Raw genomic sequence first — 17,934 nt, 5'->3', positions numbered from 1 at the left:
AGTCATAAATAATCTACAAAATGGAGGAGACCGATCTGATCGGTGACAAATAATCCAACTGAAACCGGCACGGACAATGACTATGTTTTTAAAAATGCGCTTATCCAGAAAAGCCTGGTTTGGATACTTTACGGGCAGAAGAAACATTTCTATTATAGAAAGAATTATACATTTCTGTCTTTTTATGCCTATAATAGCTACTAACTTCAATTTTATTCAATTGAATTATTTTTTATATTTTATTCTAATGTAGAGACAAGGCTTATAGTGACAATTTTGTATTGTGTTTCAATTATATGTAAAAAAAGTTAAAAAAAAAAAAAAGTCTAAATATGATATTTGGCCTCAAATCATCTGAGGCCTGGCGCCCCCCCTGCGCCCCCCAGGTTGGGAACCACTGATCTAGGGTCTTTCAACATACACTCCCTCCAGGTGACCGANTACAATTATACTGTATGTAAAAAAAAAAAGTCTAAATATGATATTTGGCCTCAAATCATCTGAGGCCTGGCGCCCCCCCTGCGCCCCCCAGGTTGTGAACCACTGATCTAGGGTCTTTCAACATACACTCCCTCCAGGTGACCGAAACTGGTCCTACTCCAGCTTGTGTCCACATGGCTATTTATAACTCAATTTTCCCTCTTTTACAACAGGAACATATTTACCTGTGGGACTAAGCAACAGTGCAGGATTAGTAGATAGTTGGGGTTCCTGCTTTATGTAAACAAGGGTTTTGAGAGGGAGGAGAGCGGGTTTCTGAGGTGTAAATTAGACTGTAGATCAGGGAAAGCAGCAGACATTGATGCTGCAGTTCTGATGAATGGATAATGGTGCCTCTGTTGCAAAGAGCCCTTGGCATATGGCAAATAAACCAGCATACACACATGGAGGGCCAGCAGACAGACAGGAGCACGCAAATGCACACTGTACACACAAACATGCACAGAAATGTCTGTTCTGCTCCAAGAAGCTACAGACAACAGGAACTCAAACTGAATATAAATCAAGGGGTTGGGGTAAAGATCTTCAGTTTGGGCAGCTGGATAATTACAATTTCTCTCAAATAAACCATTCACAGCCTTTACACACAGGATTCATTAAAAGGTGTCTGCAGAGGGAAATAAAACCTTTATATTTATATGCACTGCCACCATAGAGTCAAATGTATATTGCTATTATTTTCTAAAAGCAAGTAAACATACAAAGAACAACCTTCTCAACTTCTAAAAGAAAATTAATGTAGGGCTATACTACTGTCTGAATCATAATATATGAGTAAGGAAAGAATATTATTAACATCAGACTCTGGTTTTTTTTTCAGAAAGAGAGCAGAGATTTCTGGTTTGGTATTTTTGGCAAAAAGAATAGGAAGTGTCAACTATCCAATGGCAAAATAGCTGCAAAGCCACTGTTGCTAGTAGTTACATCGGAAAGAAAATGAAGCCAACATAATCAGGTCAACTAAACAGCTAACTCAGGCTATGCTAACTTAATAAAATGAACAGACTACATTTACATTTACCGAACAAACTATGTAATGCATTTAGCAACACCTACTGAAACCTCACACACTAATGATAAAGACGAACATGTATAATAGCAGATCAGACCATTCTTAAAACAAAGGGTATACCACCAAGACAAACACTGAAAAAAAATATATACTTAGTATGAAGTATAGTATTATTATTAGTATTATAGTATATTAGTATAGTAGTTTAGTAACTTCAGCTTTTTGAAATGTGCCATTACTAGGTACTATTATGCTTTAAAAAAAAAAAAATCGATAAAGCAAAAATCCTATCTCCCCACGATATGGTGCATTCTGATTGGCATCTCCCTGTATTTAAGAACTTTGCTTTAGGGGGCGGAGCTTCTAATCCACCCGGACAAGATGGCCGACCAGCAGAAGCAGCAACAAGCAGCGCCACAAGTAAATGACTGTCTTAAAACAAACATGTCGAAAGACAAACTAGAGTTAATTAAAGTGGTGTGCTAAGAATTGAAACAAATGAACTGCTTGCTAAACATGAGTATGATAAAACAACTTGTCATCATTTACCTGTGTGTTGCTGTACTAGTTGAATGAGGTTAACAGGTCAACATTATTGATTGGAAAATGAACTACAAAGTTTGAACTACAAAGAAAACTAAAATGTTAGCAGGAAGGTTGCTGGCTTTAAAAGCAGCAGGTGTTAAATGGTGTGAATGTAGAATAAATGCACCTTGATTTCAAGATGCTAGACCGCTTAATAACACGTACAGTAAAACATTTTAATGGTTTGGAAAAACACTTGAATATTACTTGTACACTGGTAATGAGGCTGATACCTTTATCATTAAATGGGAGGTTTTACAATTGGGAAGAACAACTGGACATCTGCAAGGGTGACTTAACACTATTATTGACAAATCATTTAAATGTTACAGTGATGAGAGACAGCATCCCTACCGTTAATACATTTGCCAATATTTTCCCTGCACAGGAATGTAAAAGTGTCAAGCACCATGTTGCTCCCTACTCCCTGAAGATGAAAGATACAGGGAAGAGTCCTTCTGTTTTTACTTCCTCTACACTTAATATCCATCACTTTCCAAATCTTCATCGAGCTGCAACTATGACTCAGCGTGTTAGATAACGGAAAGATGGCTGGAGAGACAACACGCAGCAGTGTGTGGCTTCTAAAAACAGCCACGTTATTACATCAATCTTGAGACTTAAATCTTTAATCTAACTGACACATTAATCATATTGGTGTAATTTAGACAGCGCTTCTAATAAAGGTCTCCACTTTATTGAAATAAGTTGGATGATTATTTTTATAATGTAATCATTAACCCGAGAGCATGCCTTTCATGGCATGCTGCTCTTGATTCGGTCGCACCATGATAAAGTATTTTCAATAATGTAACAAATAGGGCTGTAGTAAATAATGTCACTTCCTCTGGTGATTGATGATGTTTATATCCAAGAGCGGTGACAGCAACAGATGTTGTGATTAAGCAGACATTGTCTCACACACACCGTTATAAACACGGAGCGTACGCTTACAGATGCCTGCACACAAAGATGAAAAACTTTAAACAATGATGTGATGTTTTTCCAAGTATGGAGTCATGTCTGACGTTATGCTGTGATGTTAAGATTAACAGGGTACAAAAGTAATTTGATAACTATGTTGAAATGCACAGATTATTAGGATCTTCACACAGAATTCATGACTATTTGATGACTTCACTGGCTGTGTTTATTTCATGTTTAAATAATCATAATCTCTTCCTTATTTTTGTTCACAGTAATTGGAAATGGACAATGCGGAGGAGTCTTTCACATACAGACAGACGTAAGTAAGATTATTGCTTGTAAAAATTCTTACAAACTTCTAATAATTACACAAAGCTTGGAGTTTCTAATGCTCAGTTTAAAATTATTATTGTATTACTCAACCATCTGTGTTGGAGCATGTTATCATGCTGGGAAATTGCTCATGAGTGACCAAAAAGCCTTCTTTTTCTTGATCTAAATAATTAATCTGATAAGTAGCAGCCCGTAGAACAACTGAAGTGTGCAAGATTGCGTTAGGACACAAAAGCAACCAATAATCAAACTTTCAGACAAATTAGAACTTTCTTTTCCCACTAAATTTTAAATAAACTAATTGGAGCATTCTTAAAGTCACACTAAAGCTAGTAATATGGAAGTTATTTTTGAAGTAGAGTCACTGAATATTCAAACACCTGAGCTTATTAAGGTGAGAGGTTTCACAGTGATTGACAGGCCTCCTTAGTTAAAAAGCTCATGTTACAGCGCGGTATACTGATATGACTAAGAAGCAGACACATCATGGTGTCCTCTGTAATTCCATAAGAACATTTTATGATTCAGCATTCTATAGCTGTGCTGTGGAGATAAAGCAGTGGCTTTGAGGGGATTTACACAAGCAGGTGGAAGGGTTTTCACCGTTGTTTGCTTAGAAATGTTTGAGTTGACGCCATTGGCAGAGTGGAGTACACACGGACTGCAGTGTAATACCTTGGCATTAGCAGTAGAGACTGGGACTCAGGGATTTTGTAGCCCAAGAGAATATCTGGGGGGATAAGTTATTGGCCTGACTCATTTAAAAAGCTGAGTGAGTAATTGAAGAGGGGTTTTCCAAAACCTCAAGTCCATGTTTGGTACGCTGTCATCACCAGCCAACTGGATTGCATTTCTTCAGTTAAAACATATCACATTTTGGAGAAATCTCTTTTGTCTATTTTGATGTGGTAGAACATTTAATTCTCATTCATTTCAAAAGCACTTTTAAGTTCAGAGATACACCCAAAGTCCTTTATATAGAATAGACTCCTCACATTAAAGCATATGAAGCAGACTATGTGTCCGGGTGTGTGTTTACTTTGTGTGTGTATGTATGTTTTCATGTGTACTTCAGGGCAGCACCAGGGTTTTCAGGTTAGACTTCAGTGGCAGTGTCTCATTTTCTGACATTAAGGAAAGGCTTTTTTTATTTTTTAAGTGTATGGTAAGGAGTTTGGCCAGAAAAGGATTGGCTTTTACAGATGGACAGTAAAGTTATTTGTTGTTGTGTGGTCCTATTAGGAAGAGCAAAGGGGCCACTGGCCATCTAACTTTACATCCCACTGACTCCATCTCAAGGTGATTTCTACTTATCTGTTGTGAGGTAAAAGGAAATGTACTCCTCATGTGAAACTCGGAGAGAAGCTCTGGTAGTATACAATATAGATATATTTTCCCTGATTTAGTTGTATAACTCAGCAATCCTCTTTCTTAAATCTTTTAATTAATGCATTCCAACCAGGACCTCTCTTACCTCACTGGAAATTCAAGGAATTATTTCTAAAGACTAAGGATATGTGCCAATTAGGAGGGTCTTAGGCAATGCTTTGAGTATGTTTACCAATGAAGGAATTTCCATATTCTGTCCTCATATCTTTTTGTCGTGCATTTTTTTAGTAATCTAAAACGAATTTCACGAAATATGAACATTCCTCGGTTTTCTATCTCTTTCACCTTTTTCCTGTATCTTACACACACACACACACACACACACACACACACACACACACACACACACACACACACACACACACACACACACACACACACACACACTACTGACTTTCAATCCAACTGACAAGCTGTCTTCTGCACTTCCTGCCTTAAAACACCTGCCAACTCTACCCCACCTGACTCCCTCTTTTCCTTCCCTCAGACTCGTGCACATGCATTTCACATGCACAGTAAGGGTACCAGTACACTAAATGTAGCTTCACAGACACAGCTCCATGCTTTAATGGTGGCAGCAGGATGCTCAGAATCAGTGGGCTAGGGGAACTCTTCCCCAATTATCCCTGAGGATACCACGATAAGTGTGTCTGTCTGTGTATGCATGCTCATGGATGACTCTCTGCCTCTCACTCGGAGATCATTAGAGAACCACTCGGTTGTAACACATCCCTGTGGAGAGAGGCAGAAAAAGAAAGGAAAGCGAGAGGTAAAATAAGGAATTTGCTTTTTCCTTCTGAAGTTGCTGGATTTATTGGAAGACTACCAGTTGAGGAGTGGTACCAACATAATATCTAGTCAAGAGATCGACAACAGCTCTGTCATCCTTTGTGGATAGTTTGTCAGTTTTTTTTAAGAAAAGAAAGGAAAAACCTCAGGGACTCTATAGTATCTTTCAATCTTCTTCCTTCCCCCACACATCTGCAGAGTAATCCTTCCACTGAGTGAAGCAGAACATGTGTGTATCTGCCTCTCAAAGTGCAGTGATAAGAGGCTGATACCAGGAAAAGCCTGGGGAGATGCTACATTAATGCTGCCTCTGATTAGCGAGGTAGTGATTGAGAGCTTCTCTGGTGTGTTATTGTTGTGAGGTGGAGACAGGTGCTGTCAAAAGATAATGGTTTAAAGATGATATCTGCCATCTACTTTGTATAAAACATAATGCTGTCGTATACGGCATGCAGGCATTCACATCATCATTGCACTAGTAACCATATTGTAATCATGGACACAAAAATAGGTACAGTTTATAAATAAATATATACTATACAGTAGACCAGGGGTGTCAAACTCAAGGCCCGGGGGCCAAATCCGGCGGTTACATGCAGATTTATGTCCCACAATGCATCTCAAATTTGCCTTTTTTCTCAGAATTTGCCTTTTTTTCTTCTAAATATGCGTTTTTTCTTAGAATTGTTTTTGTAAATGTCACTTTTTTTTCAAAATGTTACTTTATTTTTTCAAATGTCACTTCTTTAAAAAAACAAAAAAATGCACTTATTTCTTTTTGATTTGGACTTTTTTTTCCAGAATTTGGCTTTTCTTTTTCTTTCTGACGTATTTAATTATGAAGTTATTACTCTCTCCGATAATAATCCAATGCAGAGGCAATAATGTAATATAATACATTATTTTATATATATATATGATATATATTTTTATATAGCCTTAAAGTTACAACCGGCCCTTTGAGTGCAGCCAGAATGCTGATGTGGCCCGCGATGAATTTGAGTTTGACACCCCTGCAGTAGACGGTCAAATTCACAATTTTAAGGAATTTTCCTCTGATTTCCTTCATTAGCTGATAACTGAGGTATGTCTTAGTGTGCCTGTGACCACGAGTGTGAAAATGTGCTTTTGTTTTAATGTTTCAACGTGGGCTTATTTAAACATAGATTTATGAGCATGTGTAGGTGGGAATGACTCTCAACAGGCTGAAAATAAGTGGACTGGTAGATTTGTACGTCCTGTGTTTCTGGAACACCACGCATCTCCACCACTGAGAGGCATGAAATTAAAGTAGTACTGCTTTCTTGCACCACCATGTTAGCTTTGTATCTAGGCCCATTCACACCAGCCTCAGAGGAGCTGTTTGAGTGTGGGAGATATAGTAATGATCATTACTTCCTCTGTGATGGGGAAAGCTTATGTCCTGCAGATAATGTCCCCGAGCATTTTATTGTGCAATGATGTACAAGAGTAAGGATGTCACCGTAAGTAGACAAACAACACACCGTATCTCTTTTTCTCATTATGTTCCGTTCTTCCTCTCATACAACCCTAAGTAAGGACTCTCCAGGGTTCAGTTAAGTCTTATTAAGGGTTATCTTTCTTCTTAGTTTGACGCTGATGACTTGGTTCAAACCCAATACAGCAGGTAACCTGTCTCGATATAATGAGGAACCAGGGTTTGGCTAATCATCACATTTAATTCCATATGACATTATTTCACTGTAGTTTCAGGCTCATTTTATTAAGATGTGAATGTGTATTTGATGCAAATGGAGAACACACTTAACCAGAAGGGGAGTTTGGAATGACAGGTACGGGGTTTTGTAATGTTCGGACATCTTGGAGCTGCCTTTCTGCAGTGTTCTTGGTGGAATTTACATTAGTGCAATCGTTTCACCTTGAAAGCTTGTTCACAGTCCAAATGTTTTTGCATAAGGAGCTATTAGAGCAGCCATTAATTAGTGTCATTCCCAGTTAGCGGGGGTGGTTCTGAGGCAGTCCTTGGCTTGTCTCCCAAAATACAAGAGCACAAGCACAGACACAAACAAAATATCAGTTGTTGTACACAGAACCGTAAAGCTTAATAGATTTCTATGTTTTATTGCTGGCATAACTAATTTAGTTAAAACCAAATCAAAGTGTCTGCTTGCGGTCCAACATTTAATTTATTCACATCGAGCACATTCAAACTTTTCCTTGGCTTGTTTCCCTCCCTGGAAAAATGTACTGGCAAGTAGCGTCCATCTTGTGAAAAGGCCATCTTGGTCTTCTTTTGCTGCCAAACCCAACAAGACAAATGTGCCTTGGCAAACCCCTGCAGGAAACTGATGAGCTTCTTCCTCATATCTTTATTTATTTTAAGTGGAATCACCTGACCTTGATTGACCTCTATCCATGGTGCTGAAATCAGGCCGCCGAATATTGCACTCCTGGTATATTAGATGTTCTTGATTATATTGAAATAGTTTATTCATTTTTTGTGAATTCAGCCATTGTGAAGAATGACTGAACCATTTTATTATTATTTTTGTTTGAAAAGTGATGTTTTTAAATTGAAACCCCCGGTAAGTGTTTGGAATTGACCTATTGGGAGCTCTCAGCCTCGTCAGTCCACCTTCAAATTGGCATTACCTGCTTATCCAGTTTTATTGACATCAAACAAGTCTGATAATGTGAATGATTCTACACCAAAGTGGGCGAAATATATCAGTTTTTTGCTATTAAACAGGCTATTAAAATGCATGCATGCTTCAGCAAGCTAGAGAAAGACAATGTGCATAGTAAATGCAACTAAATGTCAGGGAAGTTTATGCAAAGTATGAATACTCTAGACAACAGTTAATCAAGATTTGCCTTTCATTAAAGGACTTTGAATTATTTAACTCCTGCCTCTCTCCTGATATCTTATCTCTGAGCTGCTTCAGGTTTATATTGCTTCTCTGCCTTCACACTTGGGCTGTGATTAAAAATAGAGGGAACACCAGGAGTAACCTTGGAAAATAATTGGGTTATTTTTCAGTGCGTGCCAAAGAAAGCAAATTGTAGTAATCTACTTCAACTCACAATTTCTCCCCATTATTTTCTCTCACTTCACAGATTAATCAAAACACAACATACACTCGCAGACAGACACTGATACACAGTCACACTGACACACATTTAAACACACACAGGGGATAGTCACCTAAATCTTGCAGTAGGAATATTAGCAGAGAGAGAAATAATTGGCTTTCAACGAATACACTCAGGAAGGAAGAAAATATATATCTTCATAAAGGCAGAACATTTTACAAATCCAGTTCATCTATTCAGCTCAGTGAGGTGAGAAAATGAAACTGTTTCTTCAGTAGGAGTTGGCCTGGAGGTTGTTTAGCATGCTGCCCCGCGCTTGCTTACTGCTCTCAAAACCATGTTGCGTTTGTCTCACAGGATGCAGCCTGTGCCCTTCAGTTGGCTGCAGTGGGCAGGGGCTGCCGGGCTGCCACCGTGGAGGTCTGGGCGGCTGCTGGCAGCTATTGGAGTTCAGTGTTCCAGCGAGCAGGCATGGAGAATGGACTCAGAATAATGTATGAAGGGCTTCTCTGCCGCAGGTTAAAGTGCTGGAGAATGTGGAACAGGGAAAGCACTTGGGAGTGTGTGCGTAGGTTTGGGTGGGAATAATAAATGCACATAAAGATTTTAAATGGTAAATACTTCTTTGATTTAGCGAGAACATGCTCTGGTTATCTGCTTTGAATTTTAGAGAGCACAGATAGCACTGCTCACAATTTAGATGGGTTTAAGGATTAGTGGTCGAAAAAATATTACTTGGGCGTCTTTGTGTGCCACTACTCGAAATGTCATTATTTTAAAATTCTATAGTATTTCAATCTGATAAACGCCCTTCTCAATTTTAGATACGTTTTCCTATGAATACAATATATGAAAACCTCACAGAGTACCATTTTGAAGTTACATAACTACTGACGTGTGTTTCTTTAACATGGAATTTGATCCCCATCCAGCTTGTAGAGCATGACATTAAACTGGTTAGGAGCCACACTGTTTTATGTTACTACTAAAAATACTTCTTCCATGGTTTTTTAAAATGGCAGAAAAGTTTCTTATGGGAGATAGGAAGAGTTTCTCTTCACAGGTTTTTACAGTATGACTTTTAGGGAAAGCAGAGGCAGCTCTAACCTCTTTAGAAATATCTTTTAGTAATCTAACTGGCTGAGGAAGAGGCTATTATTGCTGTAATTACAGCTGCCACTCAATCTTTAAAGGGTATACAATATGCAGACAGCACTTAGGGAAGAATTGCTATTTTCTCTTTGAGCTATTGCTGGATTGATGTACCGTAATGATTTTAAAAATCATCTCATAATTGCGGGAGGGTTACAGGCATTATGATGGATTTAGTTATTTATTGCTCAGCAAGTGTTTGTAATATTTAATCTATTGTTTTATCCTCACCCAACCTCTCAAACTCTCTTCTTGGAAATCTGTTAGTCTGCTTGACTGCTCGGAGAATTGCTTTTAGAGAGGCTTTTTAAATCCTCTCTAAAAAGGCACATTACTTTTAGAATTTGTTCATAAATTGGCCAATTAGGGCCACCTTTTAGCTTCAGATAGCTTTCGTGAATACGGCCACTGTTCATGATTATTTCATCCTCTCTTATTTGAACTCATGAATTATGCAAGGGATGTCATAAGCATGAAAGTTTGGCACTGCGACCGACCGTGTGTGTGTGTGTGTGTCAACTTGGTTAAAGGAGGGAGAGATATAAGTGAAAGGAGAGATTTGAAAACGTCCGCATTGAGGGGAATATTCTTATAGATATTAAACATGAAGGAGGTAAGCCAGTATTTAAACCTCAGAGCTCTAAGCCTTGTGGGTAAGTTTCTTAGTCAGAGACAAACAAACAAGTGCACAAAAGACTGTGCACGTGTTAGTGGAGGCAATAGACGTGTGTGTGTGAGTGTTTAATAATGTAACAGCTCGCCCTTCTTTCCTCTTTTGTGTTTCACAGATTAGGCAAAGTTCCAGCGAGTTCAGTCACGCACTCACCGTTTTCTGTGGTAAACATGCATGAAGACACGCACACACACACACACACACACACACACACACACACACACACACACACACACACACACACACACACACACACACACACACACACACACACACACCCCCCTATCCAGCTCACAAATGCATATTTAATATCTGGAACGGGTTCAGTTGCTAGTATACATTGTATGCACTATGTGATGGAGGATGCTTTATTTTAAACATTATAGATATAAAATGGATATACTGTAGATGTAACACACACAAAAAACATCATTATCACATAGTTAACAGGAAAATAACGGTAAAATATATCTACACTGTATACTACATCTCATAAATCTTAAGTATCAGCTTTAAAATAATAGGGACTAAAGCTAAAATCAATGCATTTTGGCTATTAAAACATGTAAAAGTTGTGGGAGGAAAGCCTGTGTTGAGCCACATTGACTCATCACTCTCCAAGAATATCTGCTTTTGCCTGTGTGCGCACGTCTTTGAGATTCAGTCGAATACTACGCATCATCTATGTTAATGCCCATGTTTCCTGGAGGTAGCAAAGAGTAGAAAGGCAGCATATACATCAGGGGCCATACCAGGGCAGTTTATTTTCTTAATGTGTTGCGTTCAGTCTTCTCGGCAAACCCAAGGCTACAGAAAGACTGTATTCCTCTCTCTGTGGTGTCGGCGCAGGAACACTCAGCTTCACATTATTACTTAGCATAGCAACAAAATGGCACTCGGAACACTCCTTCTGCTTTATTGCTGCTTTTAAACCAATTTCTAGAAAATTCATTTAGTATTTTAAAATAATTTCACTTGAAATCAAGGTTTAAAATCTCCTTAAACTTCCTATGGCCCCGAAACCCATTGAACCCTTTTTATATAACAGCAAAGTTCTCCTCATGCTGACATTTGTACATGGCGACATGATGTAAATAGAAGTCATTGTGACAGGGATAATATCAGTCTAAATATTTAATCATTCTCTGTTTATGCTGTTCTCTTGTTGTCATTCATCACTCTAAGATTACCCTCCTGTCGGTGGGTACAATAGTTACTCTAGACTAGTAAGCTCCATTGATGAGATCGGTGTGACATTATGCATGTGATTACATCAGGGTCCTCTTACCAGAACTGAGATGCTTCCATCCACTCATGAAGGAAAATGCAGGATCCGCCCATCCTGTCTCTTCTCCGTTTGGCAGTGAGCAAGACTGTGGCACCAGATTGAACACGAAGTTAGATGAGGGTGGAGGGGAGTAGAGTAGAGGAAAAGAGTGTTTAGTGCTTTGGGATGCACCTCAGTAATTACATGCTGCCACAGGAAAATTAATCTGCCAATTGCACACAATACCCAATGGGGAGAAAAACACTCCCTTCAGAATTGCAGGGGTTCAATTTGGTCTTTGTTCATGAACTCTAGCAGCCATGGTGCATTCGTGCTTTTGTTACAAATACTGTATAATGTGAGGCCTGAAACCTACAATCCAGGTTTCATATAGTATGGTATGGTTTGGCATATTACAGTTATAGTACGGTATAGTATACAATGAGGGGCCGTACAGGCTGGTCCTCTCACACACATACATTCTCCTTTTACATACATATATTTGCACTCTTACACTCATACATTCTCCTTTTACATGTATATATATATATATTTAATATTATATTAAAATATATATTTGTTTGTAATAAGTTCTTAAATCAGACACCTTAGTGGTATAGTATAAGCCAGGGTTTGGCGTTGGTTAGATAAAGGTTTTGCATGTAAATACATATAACATACAAACAAATACTTCCTTACGCTCCTCTACTCAACGGCATGTCAGTGCACGTAGCACAGCTTTTTAGTCATGATAGGAGTTGGATGGTTTTATGGTGATTAAGATCATCTTCCTCCTCTACCTCCTCTGCCAGATGTTTATCGATGTTTCACATCTTCCTTGAAATCAAAATCCTACCAGAAGCTCCTTTGGTGATCGATCATCTCCCACAAGAGCCAGGGACGGCTGTGGGTGGACAGATGTGGATTTAGAGTTTATGTTATTACACACACACACACACACACACACACACACACACACACACACACACACACACACACACACACATGCTTGATCAGTTTGATAAAGGGGTTTGCATCGATCTGTCTGTGGACAAATGTAATGATTTCTCACAATAGGAGGTGGTCAATTATTTCTTCCAAGCAGTTCTTATTCCCTCATAGGGATGTTTGATTATTGTATTGTTCAAACAGTGACTGTGGCGACATTGACAGAGAACAGAGACAGTATATTTTGTATCGCCTTGGTTACTTAATTGGACTTGATGGCCACAGTTTCATAACATGTTCTCTTGCAGTATTCCCTGGGTTAAGTTTTGTATCTAAAAGGCTACATCTTGCAGCTTTATCCCTGGCTATTAAACCCAGCCTGTGGAACCTGTCGCAGGTTGCCAAAACAAGCAAAGTTTTGTTCTGAAGGAAGGGATTTGTGGAGAAGAGAAAAAGCAATCAGTGGTACAGATGCCGAGAGGAGGGGAAAGAAGACCTCAAGAAATCGGGGAGAAGGACAGAGGGAAGTGATACAGATAGAGAGAAGATGTTTAATTTGGCGAGGTGTTCCACTCAGGCATTTCATCTCTTTCAATCTTTGTGGGAGGTGAAAAGAGGGTGGCAGAGGGTCAGGCAGTTTGGCATGGTCGTGCGGAGAAGCCATACATCTTCCAAAAATGACCACTGAAATCCTGGAGTGTGTTTGTACAGCCTCTTCCCCCCCCTGTCCTCTGAGTGCACACTTATATTAAAGTCATACGTTTTTAAGAATGTGTTTAATTTAACAAACATACGAATATAAGTCAGTAAATGTTGTTTTATTCTGCACCTAAACTCCACACCAGCCGAGTTGAAGGGTGTAGAGGAAGAGCTACTGAGTCATGGCCCATCCATCCAGACATTTAGCTTGGTAGAGGTTTTAATGACAATTAACACTCAATTACAGTTAATTACCCGGTTAAATGTCTCTGGTCATTTGGAAGGCAACTTAACGGTGATGAATAACGTAATGTTTTGCTCTTAATGGCTGGATCATCACTGGTCACACAACACCTGTCTCTGTGTGTTGTAGGACAGTTATACAGGGAGGAGCACAAACCACTCGGATTTCTTTTTTGTTCTATTGTTGGATTTGGAAGTAAAGATTTCTAATGTGAGAAGCAGATGGTACAAACCATTTTCAAGCCACAAATAAATTACAATACATTTGATTGTGGTTGCTTTGTGTCGAGGGAGATATGTAGGCAAGATGCTTAAAGAAATGTGAGTTGCAAAGTTACTTGTGCAGTCTTGGTAAACAACAACAGGTTCTAGGGGTTAAGACTGAGACAGTCTGGTATAAGAAACAAGTACTTAAATGAAAGCAGTGAGGGAAAGTAGGGTATGGATAGAGAGAAACAGGTGCTCGGGAAGCTATCATTTTACATTTTCACTTTGTTTTGGGTGTAGGAGTGCTGCTTGTAAGATAAGGTAAGAACAGGAGCGTAGGAGTGAAACAGAAATGAGACCAAACAGTGAGCCACTTAATTCACCGTGATGTTGACATAGGGACAGGGACAGTCACAGTCATCATGTAATGTAATTAAGATGCAATGCAAAGAAGCTCAAAATAACCAAGTTCATCATGGCTAATGAATCAAATATTGACTGCTGTGCACAGAAAACATATATATAAGGGAAAAAAATGAAGGTGAAAGACTTGTGTCTGGCCTGGATGCCTTGAGGAAACAACGGTCTGTTCCTGTTTTTTTATGGTGGACACAGAAATGTAGTATTGTGCTTCCACAAAGTAAGGGTGCCCACATACACAACATACAATACAAAATAAATCTCGAGTGTTATGCCATTTGACCTTCTCCTTATCGTAAGTAATTTTGTCACTTAATCAAAGCCTTATGATGCGAGATTTACGTTTTTAAAACGTGATCAGGTCTTATATGAAGCTGTTCTTCATGCTCAATTAGTTTTCCAACACATGCACACAGGTGCTCTTGGGATGCCCTTCCAATAGGAAATGAAATAATTTGCTTAGAGCTAGACATTACACACACACACACACACACACACACACACACACACACACACACACACACACACACACACACACACACACACACACACACACACACACACACACACACACACACACACACACTTTGATGTGAAGTCCCATATGGTCGACTCGTCAGCCAAAGCTCCAGTCCAGCACATGTCCACCTAGCGTGGTCCAATGCTAAGTTTTCTTCCTGCTTTGATGTTATATAACATTTCCATATTCTATTTCAATATTTTTCATGATATTTGAATATTTTTGGACTGCACTGCTGTCCCTAAAGTCAGAAAGAAGGTCGCCAATTGTAGAAAATGGAGACAAAATAATTTTCATAATCTGTAGGGAACTTGTATATTTCCTTGGGCAGCATCTGTGGAGCTAGTGGGGACTTGATGCCTTGCTCAAGGGTGCTTCAGCAGGGTGGGAGTGCGCTGACACGGGTCTAGATCCTGGTGTCTCTCGGCCCTCATGGCCCTCTCTGCCGGCCCACGCGGTGTGATCACCACCTGCTGCCTGCTCCTCTCTGCCAGGGGGCTTCAGGGGGCTTTATCCAGCTAGATGGAAGTGCAGATGGCCAACAGAACAAAATGCCTCATATGCCTCTGTTTACAAAACCACTGAGTCACACAATGTGATTCACAAATGACTGACTTTGCCTTCTTCTGTGCCAAAGAAAGCATTTAGAAGTAAAAAAGAAGAGGTATAGCATCTGGTCTGACATGAAGTCCCTTATGGTGTCCTGTCCGATAACACACTCTTTATGTCCGCCCTTCAATTGTGATTCAATAAAACTAAAACGTATACTGTATGCACATCTAAGACAATTTTAAAGCAGAAAATATGCATTTGATTACTACATGTAATGTGCAAGTTGTTGCTGATTTGTAATAAAACCACAGATAATTATCTCAAAACTCTTTTCAAGTTCCTTGCATTTTAGCTTCTTTGAGTGTCATTGTTTTTGGTTTAATGGCCACAACTTTACTGTTTTGGTTCACTCAGCACACTCATTCCCTTTGTTGATAAACCGTATGATAACTGCAAGCTGATAGCTGGTCATGGTGGAGCATTTAGCAGCTAAAGACTTTCATATTACCTTCAGGAGGTGGAATAGATCAAAACAGAGCTAAAAGAAGAGTTCATGTTGGAAGAAGGGACTCCAAATGAACGATATTATTCTCTGGAACAATTTGGTACTATGTTCACTATCATTGTGATGCCATAATGTATCATTGTTATGTTCAGGGGTGCACACAACTTTCTCAGTGAGGTACTCAGATGAGTACCTGGAGTCAGTGTTTGGTACTCCAACTTCCGGCTCCCTCAAAGTTCCCATGAAGTATCAGCGGGTGGGGGTGCTAGTGGAGTATGATGAAGCCCTCTGTATCGCGAATGTCAACGGGGGGGGTAGTAGTAGAGTGCAGAGCTTCGTGACCACAGAGCGTGTGAACGTTGTGATCAGCTGTTTTAGCGCAGTGCTGCTGTACAGGCCGACGTTAACAGCAGCCCTGTCTTTGCACACGGAGACCGACTCCGTCGTCCGGTGATCCAACCGCCTTATGGAAAAGCTTCACATATACATCGGTACGCAAATGCGCTTTGTGACACAAGTGACGGTACGCATTTCAGATTGTTGCCGCGCATGCGTACCTGCGTACCACTTATGTGCACCCCTGGTTATGTTCATATTGCAATCAAATGTATAAAAGTACATATTACTACAAGACAGCTGTGATGATTGTGCAAAATGAGCAGGGTACTCATAGGATTTTCTTCTTGTGTCCCATTATTTTAGGCTGCATTGTTTTTGTGAGACATCCATCTCTGCCCTTTGTCTGGCTTTAAAGACACTTTCAATACAGTAAATCCAAAATGTACATTATGCTTAAACGATCTACATGCCTCTAATGTTATACATCCAGCGAGGTGTCTACACATAATCAGAATGCCATGTAAGAAATGTTGATATTTTATTTGACTGCATGACTGCTGATGACCTCTATTAACTCTGTAGTGGCAGAATAATCATGGTATAAAGATTTGTATGACGCTTTATTGATTGCAATTAAACAGCAAATGAAGTGTTCAGTGTCACAAGCAGGACAATCTTTGAGCAATTTTGTCTCCCCATTCCAGGTGGAACTATCAATTGCAGACACTTTCTTTTATTGCTCTGAATGTGGCACTTAATTATGAACACACATACACTCTCACACAAGCTGTTGCACTTGAATATATTCAAAGCCAAAGAACTACAATTAAGTCAATCTGTAAAATCATTTACCAGAGTTGAATCTGTTTTTTTTAAGCGTATTTGCTCATGTGTATTCTGTTAATGCAGAACATTTTAAATTACTGTTGAGGTTCAATACACAAGAGAAAACATGAATCTAAATATAGCAATACAAAATAGATTCATTTGCAAATTCCCAAAATGGAGAGAGAAGTGTCGTTGCCAGATAAACAAAAACTATCCTCTCTCAGCAAAGTGTTACGTTGCTATGACTACACACCTACAGCTCTTATTTATGAAGGTAATTTCATTTGCAAATGAAACCAACACCACCAAAGCTAATCTTGAGAGGGTAGACTGTGGTTTATATATCCTTTAAAGGATAAAATGAAGTGCTCTCGACCTTTATATCTCACGGTTTCTCTGAAGTGCTTGTTGGAGCTGGAATCATGTCATGAGAGTGCATGGGTGGACTAGTGTGTGGGTGAGAGCTCGCCAGGTAGAGAAAGAGATTGCTATCTGTAGGTGGAGGTTACATTCTGTGTGCATGAAGTCAGCAACAGAGTGAGAGGGAATGAAAAGGAAGGTGAAAGATGTGCAGCCTTGCCAGAGGATCAGCATGTGGGCCAAAAGCAAAAGCACCTCACCTAGCATGACTCCATTTTGACAAAGGTGATTGTTATTTTTTCTTCCCAGGTTTTTTTTTTCCTATGCACAATGTGTTTTCATTAGCCAACACCTGAGCGCAACTTTTGAAGGACAATAGCTCATAACGAGAAGAGAAATTAGAAATGAAAGCAGGCTGCCCTGAGGACACGGGGATGTAAATCTGGCTTAATGGGCAGAAAGAGATCCTCAGGTGTCGATAATGCAACACACACACACACACACACACACACACACACACACACACACACACACACACACACACACACACACACACACACACACACACACACACACACACGGGCTGTGCAATTAATCGTATTTTAATCGC

The 17,934-nt window shown here is 39.5% G+C and overlaps 1 protein-coding gene across 1 annotated transcript in view; it reads left to right on the top strand.

Moving 5' to 3' along the window:
- The first annotated feature begins 1,897 nt into the window (after positions 1-1,897).
- LOC104955149 (Kv channel-interacting protein 2) overlaps positions 1,898-17,934 on the top strand; it is a 182,767-nt gene continuing 166,730 nt past the window's right edge. Inside the window, exons 1-2 of the mRNA XM_010782385.1 lie at positions 1,898-1,933; positions 3,298-3,344. Of these exons, the coding sequence (XP_010780687.1) occupies positions 3,314-3,344 (31 nt within the window). The 5' untranslated portion in view covers positions 1,898-1,933; positions 3,298-3,313. The remainder of the gene's footprint in view (positions 1,934-3,297; positions 3,345-17,934) is intronic.

The sequence above is a fragment of the Notothenia coriiceps genome, unplaced genomic scaffold, assembly GCF_000735185.1.
Source record: "Notothenia coriiceps isolate Sejong01 unplaced genomic scaffold, NC01 NC01_scaffold00024667, whole genome shotgun sequence".
Lineage (NCBI taxonomy): Eukaryota > Metazoa > Chordata > Actinopteri > Perciformes > Nototheniidae > Notothenia > Notothenia coriiceps.
Note: the sequence above shows the minus strand (reverse complement) of the source record. Positions and strands in the feature narration are given on the sequence as shown.